This window comes from Chrysemys picta, chromosome 2, assembly GCF_011386835.1.
Source record: "Chrysemys picta bellii isolate R12L10 chromosome 2, ASM1138683v2, whole genome shotgun sequence".
In the NCBI taxonomy this organism is placed as follows: domain Eukaryota; kingdom Metazoa; phylum Chordata; order Testudines; family Emydidae; genus Chrysemys; species Chrysemys picta.
In genome coordinates, this window is record NC_088792.1 from 158,973,501 (window position 1) to 158,989,140 (window position 15,640).

At 57.3% G+C, this 15,640-nt stretch overlaps 1 protein-coding gene across 13 annotated transcripts in view; it reads left to right on the forward strand.

The window, feature by feature from the left end:
• Positions 1 to 10,559, forward strand: part of HR (HR lysine demethylase and nuclear receptor corepressor) — a 54,387-nt gene extending 43,828 nt beyond the window's left edge. For 9 of the 13 annotated variants that reach the window (XM_065584572.1, XM_065584579.1, XM_065584581.1 and 6 more), the window contains 13 exons: positions 357 to 452; positions 908 to 1,029; positions 1,502 to 1,583; positions 2,097 to 2,257; positions 2,633 to 2,848; positions 3,174 to 3,396; positions 4,043 to 4,118; positions 6,718 to 6,848; positions 7,651 to 7,770; positions 7,850 to 7,989; positions 8,305 to 8,481; positions 8,998 to 9,126; positions 9,712 to 10,559. In XM_065584572.1, coding sequence (XP_065440644.1) covers positions 357 to 452; positions 908 to 1,029; positions 1,502 to 1,583; positions 2,097 to 2,257; positions 2,633 to 2,848; positions 3,174 to 3,396; positions 4,043 to 4,118; positions 6,718 to 6,848; positions 7,651 to 7,770; positions 7,850 to 7,989; positions 8,305 to 8,481; positions 8,998 to 9,126; positions 9,712 to 9,774 — 1,736 coding nt within the window. In that variant the 3' untranslated portion in view covers positions 9,775 to 10,559. The remainder of the gene's footprint in view (positions 1 to 356; positions 453 to 907; positions 1,030 to 1,501; positions 1,584 to 2,096; positions 2,258 to 2,632; positions 2,849 to 3,173; positions 3,397 to 4,042; positions 4,119 to 6,717; positions 6,849 to 7,650; positions 7,771 to 7,849; positions 7,990 to 8,304; positions 8,482 to 8,997; positions 9,127 to 9,711) is intronic. The other 4 variants (XM_065584577.1, XM_065584580.1, XM_065584578.1 and 1 more) reach the window with 2 other exon arrangements.
• The last annotated feature ends 5,081 nt before the right edge of the window (positions 10,560 to 15,640 follow it).

Sequence of the window (15,640 nt, forward strand, 5' to 3'; positions counted from 1 at the left end):
TTGCACTGGTGCAGTGTGTCTGTGCTGGGACTTTGCACTAGTGTAATTACACCAATACCCCTGCCCAGGCAAGTCCCTGGGCTAAGGGGAGGTTGGGAAGGGAATGGACGGAATCCTTGGTGCTGCTGTTTCGTCTCTATTGACATTGGTAGAGGGCTCAAGCGGTACAATTTGCAATGGGATTTCAGCCTCCCCCTGCATCTAGTGTCTGACTTTGGAGCCATCTCAAAATTCCCAGTTTGAAGAGTTTTTGAGGATGGGTGGAGGTAGCAGCTCTGGTCCCTGTGAGTTTGCCAGCTCTCAGCAGTGACTGGTGCCCACATTTTCTCTCTCTCTCTCCCTCTCTCTCTCTCTAGCCCGGACAGAGGAGTCTGTGCAGTCGGCCAAGTGTGTCCAAGGGCAGGGCCATGACGTTCTGTCCCTCATCCCCGCGCAGTTCATTCCCACCCACGGTGAGCTACCCCCTGGCGCTTCCCCAAGCAGTCGGGCGAACAACAGGAGAAGCTGGTGTACGATCACGGCAAATGGGCTGTGCAGGGCTCCCCACTCCCGTGCTTTATGCTTGGGGGGAAACGAACCCTACTAAGCACCTGGCATCGAAACGGAAGCATCTATCCAATGCTCCTTTAGCTGTTCCCTGCAGCGCTTCCCTCTGGGAGCGTCTCCGCAGCCAGCATTCCCACCCTGCTCCCTGCAGTGCCTCCTGCTGGGAGAGGCGGGGGCTGCAGTCACAATGATCTCCTCTGTAGACCGGGCTCCCGCTCCCTCCCTGACCCCAGTTCCTCCCTGCTGAGCTCCTGCAGTGCTTTGAGCGCTGGGACAGAGCTGTGCAGAGCTCTATTGCTCAGCAGGGCTGTCGCCTCTCAGACCTGCCGCCTCCTCTAACCCGTCTCTGTCCTTCTCCTAGTCCTGGCTGAGCTCTGGAAGCTGGTGCACGAAGTGCAGGTGAAGTTTGACATCGAGTCGCGCTGCCCCTGCAGACTGAGCATCCTGAGCAAGAGCCTCACTGACAACACGGGGGTTGGGCAGGTAGGATTGGGGGGCAAGCCCGAGTAGGGTCTGTTGGGACAGGATGGGAGGGGGCAGGGAGAACATGGGGTGGGGGGGATGTAAAAGGAACTGTGTGTATGAGTAGGAGACACCCGGCTTGGCATTCAGAGGGGGCGATGGAGAGCTCAGGTTGCAGAGCAAACACTGGCAGCAACAGAGGTGTAGTCATAGTAACTCCGAGCGCCGGGCATGCACAGGGCAGTGCCATGGGGGAGCAGCAGTGCTGGGGGCCTGAATCTCACTCCTGGCCAGGTACCCCGCTGGCGGGGCTGCTCTTGGCTCTAATAGATGGGATATCCCACGATAGCATGGGGTGTCAGTGCCTTTAGTCTCAGCTTGATGTCTGGAGGAATAGTTAGGGAGCCCCGCCGGGAGGGAATCTCGGGGAGCAGGGCTAGGAGATGCTCCTACCTGGGACACCCTCATGGACCCCTCCCTTTGGATGTTTCAGAAGGAGGAGATGGGGAACATGACATCTTTGCTACAACCTGCCAGCAACGGAGAGACAGATGGCTCGAGGGTAATCAAGGAAGGTAGGTCTCGCCGCCTCTGTCTCTGCTGTGTGCACAGAAGGATCAGACGCTCTCTGTGCATGCCTCCAAACTGATGCAGCAGGGAACAAACCAGCCCTCCTCCTCTGCAGCCCCTGGGAGGCAGAGGGGGTGGGTGAGGAGGGCCGGGTGCATGTGCTGTACCACCTCTGTGGGAATAGAAGACACCACGGGAGAGGTGCGATTCCCCAATGTATGTGGGAAAGCAGAGTAGCCTGGGACAGAGCCGGGAAAGACCCAGGGCTTGGGTAGTTGTGCGGGGGTGGGGGAGCTGCAGGACAGGACTGAGGTGCAATGGGGAGCCCAGGGGGTTGTAGGGCAGACTACAGAGCTGAGAGAGAGAAGCTTGCATGGCTCCTAATGGTATCTGCTCTGTCCCTGGGGGAGCAGGGTCTCCTGTGGCTACCTGTGGACTCGTTGTTTTCCCCTGTGGGACGGACATCAATGACGTCTCTCCAACCCTTCCCCTTTCCTCCCCCACCCACCCCCTCCCAGAAAACCCAGACTCCATCCACCCGCCGAGCGAGCAGGGCCCCAAGGGCGCAGTGCAGACGTCCACCCTCTGCGAGCTCCTGACCTCTACGGCCGTCAGGCTGTGCCTGGGGCAGAATGGCATCCGCATGGCCTTCGCGCCCGTCTCCCCGGCCTTGCCCAGCGTGAGTACAGGCCGCTGCCGGGGCCCTGTGGGTTTTTTTACAGGTTCTGCCGCTGGGGGGCTCCGCTCAGACACGGGCTGGGCCTCCCACTTCCAAGGCCTGGATCTGAGCTCTGCAACTCAAACCCCGCAGTACGGGGAGAGGGGTTGGATTCGGAGCCGATCCGATCCCAGATCCGACCTATGTGCCCCAGGCCCGTCTCCCGGGTCCCTGAGGTTGGATCTCGTGGGGAGATTGGCTCCGACGGGGCTGTGCTCACTCACTGGGAGGGATTATCAGTCAGGTCCCCGAGGAGAGGGGGCCTGGGAAGGGGAGAGGGTGGTAAGGACGTTGTGGAGACACTGGGATTTCAGCCTTGCTCCTTTGCCCTTCCAGGACAACCGGATCACCAACATCCTGGACAGCATCATCGCCCAGGTGGTGGAGAGGAAGATCCAGGAGAAGCACTCAGAATGTGAGCGGCGGAGCCCCAGCCCCCCCGAGCCGCAGGTCTCCCACTGCATCCTGGCCCCGGGGGGGCTCCTGTGGCTTCACGATCCAAACCACTCCTGCAACTACAAGCTCTTCCAGGAGCACTGGAGGCAGGGCCAGGTAGGGACGGTAACGCCAGGATCTCTCTGGGCTGTCTCCTCAGTCCCACCCCATCCCAGTGCCGCACCAGGGTCCTGCAGTCCTTAGTGATGTGCTGGCCCGGGGGCTGTCTAGGCTGTTCCCTCAGCTCAGTGCCACACAGAGAGGAGGGCTTGTCCCAGGGCTGCGTCATGGGGAAAGGGATGGTTCTGCTGCCCCACTGGGGTTGCTGTCTGTGGGTCCCCTGTTGAAGGGCTGGGAGCAGCCTTGTCTGCCCCTCTGCACCCCCCCTCTGCAGCCCCCAATGCCCTTCTCCCAGGGATGACGTCTCCTGCACACTCTCTAGGCATGCTCCAGCCCGGTAACCTCCGCCTCCCCTGTGCTGCCCCCCCCGCAGCCTGTCTTGGTTTCAGGGCTGCAGAAGACACTGAAGAGAAACCTGTGGGAGCCCGAGTCGTTCTGCCACGAACAGCGGGGACAGGAGGTGCAGGCGGTGAACCTGCGAATCCAGCCGGGCTGGACAAGGGTCAGCAGCAAGGACTTCTGGGATGGCTTTGCCTCCAGTGCCAGTAAGTGGCTGAGAGCTTGCCGGAGGGTTAGCATGGAGGAGGGGCTGGCTCCGTTGGGCACCCACAGTGGGGCAGGGATTTGTGAGAAAGGAGGGTGCTGGGTCTCAGTACAGTGCCTAGTAGACAGATGCCCACATCACAAACCCAGCACTAGCTGGTCCCCTCCGTGGCAGCCACAGCAGAGAGGCCAAGGACTGACTGGGCACAGAAGCTACCAGTCTCTAGGGCATTGGGGGAGAGATCTGGCTCCTTTCTGCTGCAATAAAGTCAGTTTGAGATTAAAAAGGCACAAGGGAACCAGGGATACTTATTATCCCTTCCCCCTAGTGCGGACAGGACAGACCCAGCCAAAACACAGGGCTTGGGCATAGCTTGGGCAACTGCAGGGACCTAGCATCCACTTCTCTAACAGTGAGCGTGGGCACTGGGCTCTGGCTCCATGTGGAGGGGGAATTCACTTGACACTTGCACCGTCCTGCTGCTGAGGAAGGTCTGATGCTTTGAGTTACAGCGGGAGTAATGCTGAGGGAGCAAAGCAGGCTTGGGGTGCTCAGGGGCTCTGCCGGGCAAGACACCCTGCTCCCCGCAGCCTGCATAAGCGGGAGACCCAGTTGTCTGTAAGACTCTGCTCTTCCCTTCCTTACAGAATGCCTGGAGACAGAGAACAGCGAGGGGAACCTGCTCAAGCTAGAGAGTGGCTTTGGGGACATGCCAATGTGCAGGTACATGGATACTGGGGGCAGATAAAAAGCTACCCACTTGCCTGCCCCCGGCTTCCGCCCCCCACCCTTATCCACCTGTCTCCCCACTCACCTGCACCCATCCTTGCCTCTGCATCCACTCCCTCACATCATCTCCTCCCCGCTTGGTAGGGCTAGTACCCTTCCAGGTTCACCTCAGTGTCGGAGTTGGGACTGGACCCCAGGCCTGTGTGCAGGCCACTAACCATTAGCATGGAGGTACATGGAACCAGGCCTCCACTGCATATGGTTGGTCACTATGGAAGTGCATCTCTAGGTGAACCTGCCATGATCAGCAGCCACTACATGGGTAGCACCTTCTACTCCCCAGGTGAGCACCCAGGCCTGGCTTTTCCAGATCCCCTGGGCTACCTCCCTGCATGGGCAGCCCCGGAGCCAACCGGGGAAGGAGGCTTAGCTTAGAGTGGCTTTAGCTCCCAGGGCTGAACCCGCCCCTTGTGTGAGTGCTCCCCTGCCTGCCACTTTCCCAGTAGCTCGGAAGCCCGCTGCTGCCGTGGGATGGGGAGTGGAAAAAACAGGCCTTGTTTTTCACATCCATGTGTTTTTATTTTGGAAGGAGGTGGTGAGGAGCTGGCGAGCGGCTGGGGCAGCAGCAGCCACTGCCAGGACCTGGCTTTTCCACTTGGGCACACGGAGTAGTCTCAGTCTGCTGGCTTTGTGTGGCAGCCCGGCTGTAAGCGATAGTCTCCTCGCAGCCTCCATGCCATGGCATTGCCTCCTTCCCTGCCATTACAGGAGTGCACTCTGGGGTCCCCAGGGGGGGAAACCACAGCACAATACATGGGGGCTCTTTGGACTTAGCTTTTCTGCAGAAGGGCAGCCCCAGCTGCAGATCCCTATAACAGGGTCCTGTAGGCAGCACCCCACGTGGGAGGGAGACTCCAGCTCAGACTCTGAGTCCTGCGCCTTATTGCCCTTCACCATGTCTCATGGGGTGGGGTTCATACTCATTTTACACTGAGGATCAAGCTCCCAATCCTAGGAAGGCAAAAGGATTTGGAAAGGGAAATCCCAAGTGCTGCCCTGACTCCGCTTCCGGGCTGAGACTAGGCCCCCAGAGATCAGTCTAGGGCTGAGTCTGCCTCTGCCTTCTCACCCTTCAAGGACTGCCCGATAGCATCCCGTTACAACCTCTGAGCATATCACCGGTTTGTATTAGGGACAGGCCAAAACAAAAGCCGTTTCTGTAAACAAATCCTGATCATTCACCATACATATCTCTTTCCATCCAAGGATCTCAAAGCCACAGAGACACATTGACTAATCTTTGTAACCATCCTCTGATGCTGCCTTCCTCGCCCATGTTACAGACAGGGAAACTGAGGCATGGAATGCTCACAGAGAGAGTTGGGAATAAAATTCCCAGCCCCCCCTGCTCTGACCACTAGCCCCCACTCCCCTTCCCAAACTGGGAATGGAGCCCAGGAGCCCTGACTCCCAGCCCACCCCCTCCCCAGGTGTATGCGGCCATTCGAACCATGGCATAAATGCCTTGATTTCACAGCTTCATAAGCTCCATAGTATGGTCAGGGGCATTCCCAAGTTCTGCCAGTGTTGTGGTTGTTTCCGTGAGCGACTGATGCACTGCAAAGGGATAAAGCTGAAGGAAGGGCCTAATAACTGAAAGGACCAAATCGGTGTCTAGGTGCCATCCATGACCTCCTTGCTGATTTGGGTAGGCCACATGGCTGTGCAAAGACCCCCCAGCTCACCCAAGCAGGCTCTGCCACCCCTGAGTAACCAGGGCTATTTCTGATTTTTGTCAGTAACCTCCCTGGCGCCCCGCAAGCCCAATGCTTCTGTCTGTTACACTGCTGTAATATGGATGCGTCCCATTGCAGTTAGTGGAGTTTCAATGGGTTAACTGGGAGAGGAAAATCTGGCCTGTTATTGTGGGCCATAACATTTTCCTGTGCTATTTAAAACCCAGCCCCAGTCAGTGTGTCCACACTTCAAAGCAAGGGGTGTTCTTAACTTGGGTTGGCTAATGTGGCTCAAATAGCAGGGAAGACATTGCTAATTGGGTTAGCAGCACAAGTTCAACCCCAGGCGCCCATAGGCTTTAACATTAGCTGAGTTGCTGTGTTTTCCCTGCTATTTTAACCCAAGCTAGCTCACCTCAGTCAGGCTGTGGGGCAGAAACCTGCAGGAACAGTGTCCGTGCACTTTTGGCCTTGTACGCACTGTACGGGTAAGGTCATGCCACATGGAGGATGCCTTTTTATACAGAATCGTGCTGTGGGGTCACGCTGGTGGGGGTGGAATACCTGCACTTAAAAAAATCAAGACTACACCCCTGGCTAACCTGAGTTGAGAACTTTTTTGCAGTGTAGACATAATGTGATTTCCTGCAGGCTGGCTGCAAGCCATGGGAAGGCGTCACCTTTTCTGCACCTGTCATTCCTTCCCAATGTCTGTTCCTCAGAACATGCTCCTGTATGATAGACTGAATTCCCAGGGCTGGCCTTCGGCTGGGAGAATCGCAGCAAAACAAGCTGCGGGGTGAGAGTGTGACATGCTCTAGTTTTGGGATTTAGGAGTCTTCTCCTCTCTCCCACAGGGCTGAAAACCTCTATGCCAGTTTGCCACTGCTGGAGTACTGCGGGCATGATGGAAAGATGAACTTAGCCTCGTACCTGCCAGGTAGCCAAGGCAGGCAGTGGCTGAGTCCCCAGATCTGTGCTGCCTATGGTTCGTCCTGCTCTCCACTTGCATTTTAAATAGCTCTTGTACTGCCTGTATGTCTCAAAGTGCTTCGCAAAGCAGGGCGAGCCTCATTATTTTCCACTGACAGATGGGGAAACTGAGGCAGATACTTGGCCAAGGCCACATGGACTCTGTGGAAGAAAGAATCCAGGAGTCCTGACTGTCAGTCCTGTGCCTTATCCTCATTGCCCTGCTTTGATGCCTCTGTATTTACAAGAGGCTGATCTGTTTCTCTGCTGGTCTCCAACAATAGAGTCAATAGATCTGCTTGGATTCCTTAGTGAGGAATTATCATGTTATCAGGACCATTTATTACTCACGTTATGGTAGTGTCTAGAGACCCCGACTGAGATCAGGGCCCCATTGTCTAGGCTCTGTATGCACACAGGCCTGCTGTCTCTTCATTAAAGCTTTAAAAGCTGCAGTGTCCTCTTTTTGGAAACAGCAGAGGCTGGGAAGCAGGGCTGGCTCCAAGGTTTTGGCCACCCCAAGCAGCTCCCCCCCCCCCAAAAGTCGCGATCATGATCTGCGGCGGCAATTTGGCGGGAGGTCCTTCGCTCCGAGCCAGAGTGAGGGACTGTCCGCCGAATTGCCGCCGAATTGCCGCCAAATAGCTGGACGTGCCGCCCCCTCTCCGGAGTGGCCTCCCCAAGCACCTGCTTGCCAGGCTGGTGCCTGGAGCCGGCCCTGCTGGGAAGCAGCCTCTTCCCGGCTCAGATGATGGAGCTGGTGGGCCAGTGCATGAACTGAGCTGAATTCTCATGGGACATCTGCTCCTGATTCCCAGGTGTGGCCCCTGAGGACAGGACCATTGGGACCAAAAACCTGACAGTGGAGGCGACAGATTCCATCAGCGTCTTGGTGTACGTTGGGGCGTACCCGCTGGACGGGCACGGTGCCCAGAAAGGTAGGGCTCCAGGAACTGATTGGGCTCCAGGTTGTTGGCAAACCACCTCAGTCTAAATACTTCTCCCTTTATGCCACAGAGATTCTCCGGAGGGTGGAAGAGGATGGAGTTGATGACGTCCTTAAGGAGCGGCTCTGGAACACGAGGAACTGGGCAGGAGCTCTGTGGCACATCTTCCGAGCAGAGGATGCTGACTGCATCGAGAGGTTCTTACAGAAGGTGAGTGATTCTTGCAGGGGGCTGTGCCCAGAGTCCATTCCAGATGGGCCCAGGAATCCAGTTCTGGTTCTTCTCCTTCTCACCCAGGGACTGCTCTGGGAGTCCATTCCCAGAGGGCCCATAAATCTGCTTACAGTACTTCTCCTAGGACGGCACCCAGGATCTAGTCTACATGTGTCCCACTCAGCCCTAGGCTTCTCTGCTGAGCCTTCCCACAAAGGAACCCCATGCCGGGCAGCAGATTTTTGCGATGCAAGCTGTCGACGGAGACCTGCCAAACTCATTTCACGTCAGCTCCACCCTTTCCCCTGGCAGGTGTGCAAAGCCCAAGGGCAGGACGGGGCGGCCCAGCTGGATCTGAACGGCCACAGGAGCTGCTACCTGGATGCGTCTCTGCGGAGGAGGCTGCGGGAGGAATGTGGTGTGAGCGGCTGGACCCTGCTCCAGTTCCTGGGGGATGCAGTGCTGGTGCCGACAGGGGCTCCACACCAGGTCAGGAGGAGCCCAGCTCTGATTCACCTTAGCCTTCTCCCCATACCAGTTGCCCCTGGGTGTGGGTAGGGCTCCCCCTATTAACTGCTACCATCTTTTACCCTAGCCAAAGCTGAGAGTCTCCTCCTTAATAATAATGTCTAGTTCTTATCTAGCATGTCTCTTCAGGAGCGCTCCAAGCACTTTACAAAGAGGGCCTGTGTCATTATCCCACTTTACAGCTGGGGACACTGAGACACGGAGAGGGGAAGTGATTGCTCAAGGCCACCCAGCAACAGTTCTGGGAATGGAACCCTGGTCTCCTAAGTCCTAGTGCTCTATCCACTAGGTCACGCTACCTCATTGGAGGCTTTTTATCCGTGCATTGATCAGCAAGTGCAGGCAGCGTAGCCCCATGTCCGGATGCCCGGTTCCAAGGTGATGCTCTCTCCTCTGGCAGGATGGTGCCTTCCCACCCTTCTGATGCTGCCCTGGCACCCCTGGGCTCCCTCACACGCTTTCCTTCCCCCACGGCAGGTGCAGAGCCTCAGCAGTACCATCAGCGTCACGCAGAGATTCCTCTCGCCGGAGAACGCTGCCCGCTCGGCACGGCTCGCAGCTCAGACCACAGACCCTGCCGGCATGGCACAGAGACTTCGTGCACAGGTCAGGAGCTAGCTTCCCCACCACAACCACCATCCCACCTCTCCCCAAAAGTCCGGCTGTTGGGAATTCACTCCTGAATCTAGGGGTGCTGGGGGCCCCCCACAGTGCTGAAAGCAGAGACTATTTGTGGCCATTAGATACCTGAGTGATTTTTGCAAGAGTCTGAGTATTAACCCTGGCATCCTGCATGCCCAGATTTTAATGTGGGTAACTATGCTCTGCCTCTTTAAAATCCCCCTCAGTTTCAAGTGAATACGGCATTGCTTTTGCAGTGTTGATGTCCACCAGTGGTGTTCTACCCTAGAGCTGGCTGCATTTTGGTCTGAGGCAAAGTGGCTTCTCTGTATAAAGGGCCTGATCTCGCCTTCCTTAGGCTGGCTTGGCTCTGGCGTTATTCCAATTATTTCAGTGGAGTTCTTCCTGCTTTACACATATGTGAGTGAGAGGAGAATTAAGCCCATTGATGCAAAGTGCCGTGGGGTCCTTTGAGCTGAGATGCTCTATAGAGATGCACGGAGTTACGGTGATGCCTTAATGACCTTTTAAGTCGGTGTCTGAACCCTGCTTCTTTCCCTTCCCTTGCAGATGGACAGCATGGTGTATGGTGCTGTGAGGGAGGCAGTGGGGACCCTGCAGGGCTACACTTAAGGCACTGGCAGGCATGCAGCATGGAGACGGAGGGCTGGCTTCAGACCGGGGCCTCCAGGAGGCAGAATTGAAACAAAGGGGGCAGCAGCACAGAATTCCTGGGGAGCCCCACATCCGCCTGTCTGGATGGGGAGTGGCTCTTTGGCACTGACTATGACAGGCCAGGGTTGTCAGGCTGAAGTGACCAGAGCACAGGGCCTGTGACGAGGAAGATGGCTGCTGGACAAAATGGGCCCAAAGCATGCTCATGCCCAGCCACTCCCCTGCTCCGGGAAGGGCAGAAGCTGTGACGCGGACAGGTAGGACCATCTGAGAGACCATCCGCCCAAGTGATGTGACCCCCAGCATGTTCCATATAGCCCCTGCCAGGAGCCAGTGGATCGCATGGGATTCCAGCTTCCAGCAACACACGGGACTCCTTGGGTTTCTATTGCAACCGTTCTGCACTGAGCACTTGTCTGATATGCTGCTGCCGGCTGTGCCAGCCCCACCTACCCTGCAGAGCCCCGCCATGCCCACACGACGTCACACCCAGTGCTCGTTCCGAAGGCGTCTTCCCGCCGCTCGCCCTGACGATGTCACGCTTGGTGCTTACTTCGGCGATGTCACGCCATGGTGCTCGCTCCCAGGGGCAGCGTGGTCTGCGGGAGGGACCTTGGCCAGGTCTCCGTCCCTGCAGATCCTCTCAAGCTGGAGGCGAGGGCTGATGGGCCTAGGGGTGGGGGAGCCATGGAAATAAACGTCTGAGACGAGTCTTTGAGGAGACACGACCGACGTCGCATGCAGAATCGATGTCCGTTTAATTCTCACGCACTCCCCTTCGCAGGTGTCTCGGGGCTTGGGGCAGGGCTGGGGGCCAAGGGGAGCTAACCAAGGCCCCTGGAGCCTCTCACCCCAAGACCCATCAGCCAACAAGGCCATTGCACTGGTTTGAGACCCAGATCTCCACCTGGCCTTCCCTGCTTTCCCCACCTCCGTGTCCATCTCTCCCCTGTGGCCACTGCTGGTTCCCTGTGGACTGAGAATCCGGATCACTGAGGGGCCCAACCCAGTGAATCCCCTTGGACCCTACAGGGGCCTGGTTAGGGGGTGGCAGTGGTATGTGTGAGAGGGGGGCATTTCTGAGGTGTTTGTCTAGTGACAATATTGGCCAACCCCCCACTCCCAGCTGGACCCCTTTGTTCTCTCTCCCCAGCCCCTGGAAGCAGGCTGGTATGACCTGTCTCCCTAACCGGGGAATGGAGTGGGAGGGCAGGTCCCACCAACCAGCTGGGGTGAGGAAAGCAGACAGTCTGCTGCTCCCCAAATCCCCTTTCTCTTGCCCTTGCTGTCCTCCTCCCCCTGGCAGCAGATACCATCTTAATCGGTGCATCAAACAGGCCCTCTGGTTTATTCCAATCTCCTGTCTGCCTGCGTCTCTCCAGGCCATGCTTTCATTGCTGTGCACGTTGGCTGAACGAGCGAAGTGCGGCGAGATCATGCAGTAGTTGTAACAGCCCATCCTGCCGGGCTGGCGCTCCTTCCCAGCAGGAGTAACAAAGGCAGGAGGAAGTGGCTCATGCACTTGTGAGGTCACCTCCCAAGGAGAGCAAGCATCTCCCTAGAGCCCTGGGGACCAATGCGGGGAGGCCTGGAGCACACAGGAGGTTGTGGCTTGGGCGTAGGGTTGCCAACGGTCCCTTATTACAAGGGACATCCCTTATTTTGTCATCTCTGGGCAACAAGTTGGGAGTTGCTGAGTGCTGCAAAGAGCAGCAAGAAATCCCCCTGGCAAGTGTAGGTTAGTACTGCTGATTATTATTAATAATGATAATATCAGGAGGCGGGGGTACTAAGAAAACAGTCCCTTATTTTTGAAATACCATGTTGGCAACCCTACTTGGGGGGGTGGTCACGTCAGCTCTCTGCTCTTTCTGCACCGGGAGGGTGGGAAGCTGCTGCTGCACTATCAGGCTCTGCCTCGGTTTCTCCCTCTGACGTGGTCCCAGGCAGCACAAGGGCGGCCCCAGCTTGTGCAAAGGAGTGGAGTCTCTCTCCTCCCCCAGCGCCTGCGAATTGCCAGAGGCCCTGTTCCCATCTGTTCTCTGCTACACCAGTTGGCAGTGTGCACAGGGAGGAGGCCAAGGGATTAAAAGCCTCTCTGGTTTAGCAGTTCCCTCTGTAATTAAACCTTAGGGCCCGGGCTGCTGCTTAACTCTTTCCAAAGTGTGTGGCAAGCCAGAGGCTGCTCTGCCGGTGCAGGAGTGGGAAGGAAATGGCCGGCTTAGAAACCCCCTCCCCAATACACACTGGCGAGGAAGCTGCATGTAACTCACTGCCAGGGGACTCCAGCAGTGCAGCCACGCCTGGCCTGAGCAAGGTGGGGGCATTCTGGGATACGGAGAGGTACTGTGCTCTCAGTGCAGGGCTGTGGTGCCGTTAATGTGAATGGGGGACTCCGCACGGGCAGCCAGGGGCCGTTCTCATACGCAGCAGGTGAGTGGCACGTTTCCTTGCAAGCTCTGCTGCCCTCCCGCCTGTTGGCATTGGGTGGGGTGCCCATGGTGATGCTCCATAGTGACATCACTGGAGGTGCTGGTGGTGACGGGCATCGTGTTTGTTGCACCTTGTGATGAGGTCATAACGGAGGCTTATCCGAGTTCTAACACTGCACTGGCTGGCCATATTTGGTGCATCATGGCCTTGGCTTGTTCTGCTGGCCTCACACCAGGAATTTATTCTGCTGCTGTCACTGTGTGTAGTGACTTCGGATTTGTGCTTCCTTTGATGACGTTGTGCCAGGTTTCATTCTGTGCCCTTGGGCTCAGGGCTTGTTGTGATGTCATCACACAGAAGGTTCACCCTGATGATGTCACCACGCTGGTCATGATCTCCCTAGGGATGTCCATTGGGATTATGGCATTCGGTGTGCGGTATCAGCAGCAATGCTCTAAAGAGTGCCAGTGGGGCAGTTCTCTCCCCAAAAGCGCCAGGCCCTTTGAGGGTCCAGTTCCCATGGCAATGGGGCTCTCCGTGCGGCTACCCTGGGAAGAAATGGTGTAATATCGATAAAGCAATGGGCTTGGCTGTCAGGGCTCTATTCCCAGCCGTGAGAGGGGAGTGGTGTCTAGTGGTTAGAGCAGGGGAGACTGCCTGGGAGTCAGGGCTCCAAGGTTCTATTTCTGCCTCTTGGGATGAGTGCAGTGTAGTGGTCAGAGCAGGGGCTGGGAGTCCGAAGACCTGTGTCCTGTTCCCATCTCTCCCTGACCTGATGGTGTCAATAATGCTGAGCGACCTCCCAGGGGACTTGATCACACTGATGTTCCTAAAGCACTTTGAGATCCTGGGGCAGGAAGGGCTGGCAAGGGGAAGTGTCAGATTTCCATGTCTGTTGCTCCCGACAGTCGACAGCCCTGTACGTAGCCTCCCCTGGCTGCCCTGTCAATGTTCTTCTTGTTTCCCTTCTGTCAAGCAGCAGCACTAGCCTGGCTGGATGACTCGCTGCCCTTTGGGAGCTCAGGGAGGAAGGGGGAATCCCGTCTCCCTCTCCTGTTTCCTTTTTAGGACAGTTCCTCCAGGCCACTCCAGACGCGGGGCTCCTTCCAGCACTAGAATCCTCCAGCAAGGCAGGCGCTGCGTCTCGTCAGCAGCCTGCCAGCTAAAATAAACGCCATCCTCCCGGGCCCCTGCTCCGCCCTGCAGATGTGGAAGAGCTGAGAGCTTAGCCTGCAATGGCAGGGTCAGCCGGGGTCAGGGAGGGATAAAGCAGCCAATCCTATCAGATTAAGAGCCGGTCATTTCAGGCTGCTGTGAATTAGATGCTGTCAAGTGAGGCGCTTGGATAAGTTTAGACCAGATGCTCCTGTTGGCTGCTGGCCAGGTGAACGCTGCCGTGCTTCTACGCTTGACTGGGCCTCACCCCCACACACACACTTTCCACAGGCATCTCCAGTCGCTTGCGACTCTGGAGTGGGAGGCCAGGGCTTGATTCCGCCTGCTAGCTGGGATTTCCCTTTTTCCAGGAGACAGACACCCTAGGAGTGAGGCGAGCAAAAAGCCTCAGAAACGCCGCCCCTGGCTCCAGGCGTTGGAGGCGAAGGAAGCGGAGTGGGGGGCGTTTCAGGGACTGATGGTGGCAGAGGGAACTTCCACTAGGTGGATACTTCAAAACCAGCCCTGCATGGAAGCCCTTCCCATCCTGCAGCTAGTCAGTGAAATGAGTTTGGTGGGGCTCAGGCCAGTTCCCACTCATTCTTGTTCGTATTACCGTAGTGCCTAGGAGCCCCCGTCATGGATCAGGACCCCACTGGGCTATGTGCTGCCCAAACAGACCAAAAAGCCAGTCCCTGCCCCAAGGAGTTCACAGTCGAAGCAGGCTTTGTCCTCCCCTGCGGTCAGTCTCATCAGAGCAAGCGCCACTCTGGGAATCAGACACGCCTCGCATGTCCCTTCTCGTCCCAGGAACTCAAGGACCTTACAGGCAGTGGGCTCAGCCACCCAGCCCCTCTGAGGAGGTAGCTGAGTACTGCTGTCTTCTAGCTCTCACAGCAAGTCCCTGACAGAGATGGGAACAGGACCCTGGTGTCCTAACTCCTAGACTGGTCGTCTCTTCCCCGCAACCCCTATGCTTGAGATGAGTAAGCTGCCTTGGTGGGGGGCCTCGCACACATTCCAAGGCCACTGTGCTTCTGGAAAACATACACAGCTGCTGTTCTATCCCCAGCACGGCCTGCATACCCCATCTCCCTCCTAATCTCTGTCCCTGGTGCACTCAGCACTGGCGGCATGCCTCTCCCCTGCCCCACGCTTTCTCTCCATCTCTTTCCTCCCCCCTCCCCATCTCTCCTTCTCACTCACCTTGGTCTTCCTGCCTTGTGTCCCTCCCTTTCCTGCTCCCCCTTTCCTTCCCAGAACAAAACCATCCTCATTCTTTCTCTTTGGGCTGGGATTCCCGCTCACCGGTGTCCCTTGGCTCTGGGTGTAAGGCAGGTGTGTGCCCCTGCCAAGCCAGGCAGTATGTGAATGTATGGGGTCAGGGCAGCCCTGTGCTGTGTGGCTGGTTGGATGCAGGGGAGGCAGAGTGCATTTCATCTGGAGTCCCTACATCAGTGTTAAAAGGAAGAGTCCTCAATAAACTGTTGGCAAGACATGATTGGGTGTGTTGATTTATGGGGGGATAGAGTGGGGGATTTGGGGGAGGCCGACCTTGTTGTGGGCTAGGCAGTGCTGATACTCCCACCTGCCCTTTATCGAGTACAGATATCAGTGGCAGGGGCCTAAGCAGGAAAACAGGGTGCTGCTGCCCTTTCCCTACCTCTGAGCTCCTTGACTTCACCAAGGAAGCTCTGGCCTGGCTGTTGTGAGATGGCAGGCGTGAGGATTTGGGGGATGCTGCTAGTCCCTGGTTCTCCCACTTTCTGGGGGGAGTGATGCCAATGCTCTCCCTGGCGTGATGGCTACAGCAAGGGGGACATGGTGGTGGGCCAGGGGGAGCCCATGGGTTTTCAGACCCACTCCCACCCCCCAAGAACCCCAGCTGGGGAGCCCCAGGAAAAGGAGGGCAGGTCTAGAAGGGCGAGGAAGAACTCTTGGATTTGAGTGTGGAGTGACTGATGCTCCTGCAGACCCTGCCTGAGGCTGACGCTACCCCCTGTAACCTGGCTACCCCCACCCCATGGAGCAATGCCCCAGGCGCAGCTGGCACTGCCCTGCCCCCCTGCCAATGCCCCAGGAGCAGCAGGCGCCGCCCCGTTACCCCCTCCCCGTGGAGGGGGCCCAGGGTCATTGGGGTGTCGGGGTGACCATGCGCCCCGGGGGCAGGGGAGCCAGGGGGACCACGCATCCCTACAGAGGCCCCTGGAATACTGCAACTCTTTCGGGCACGCGG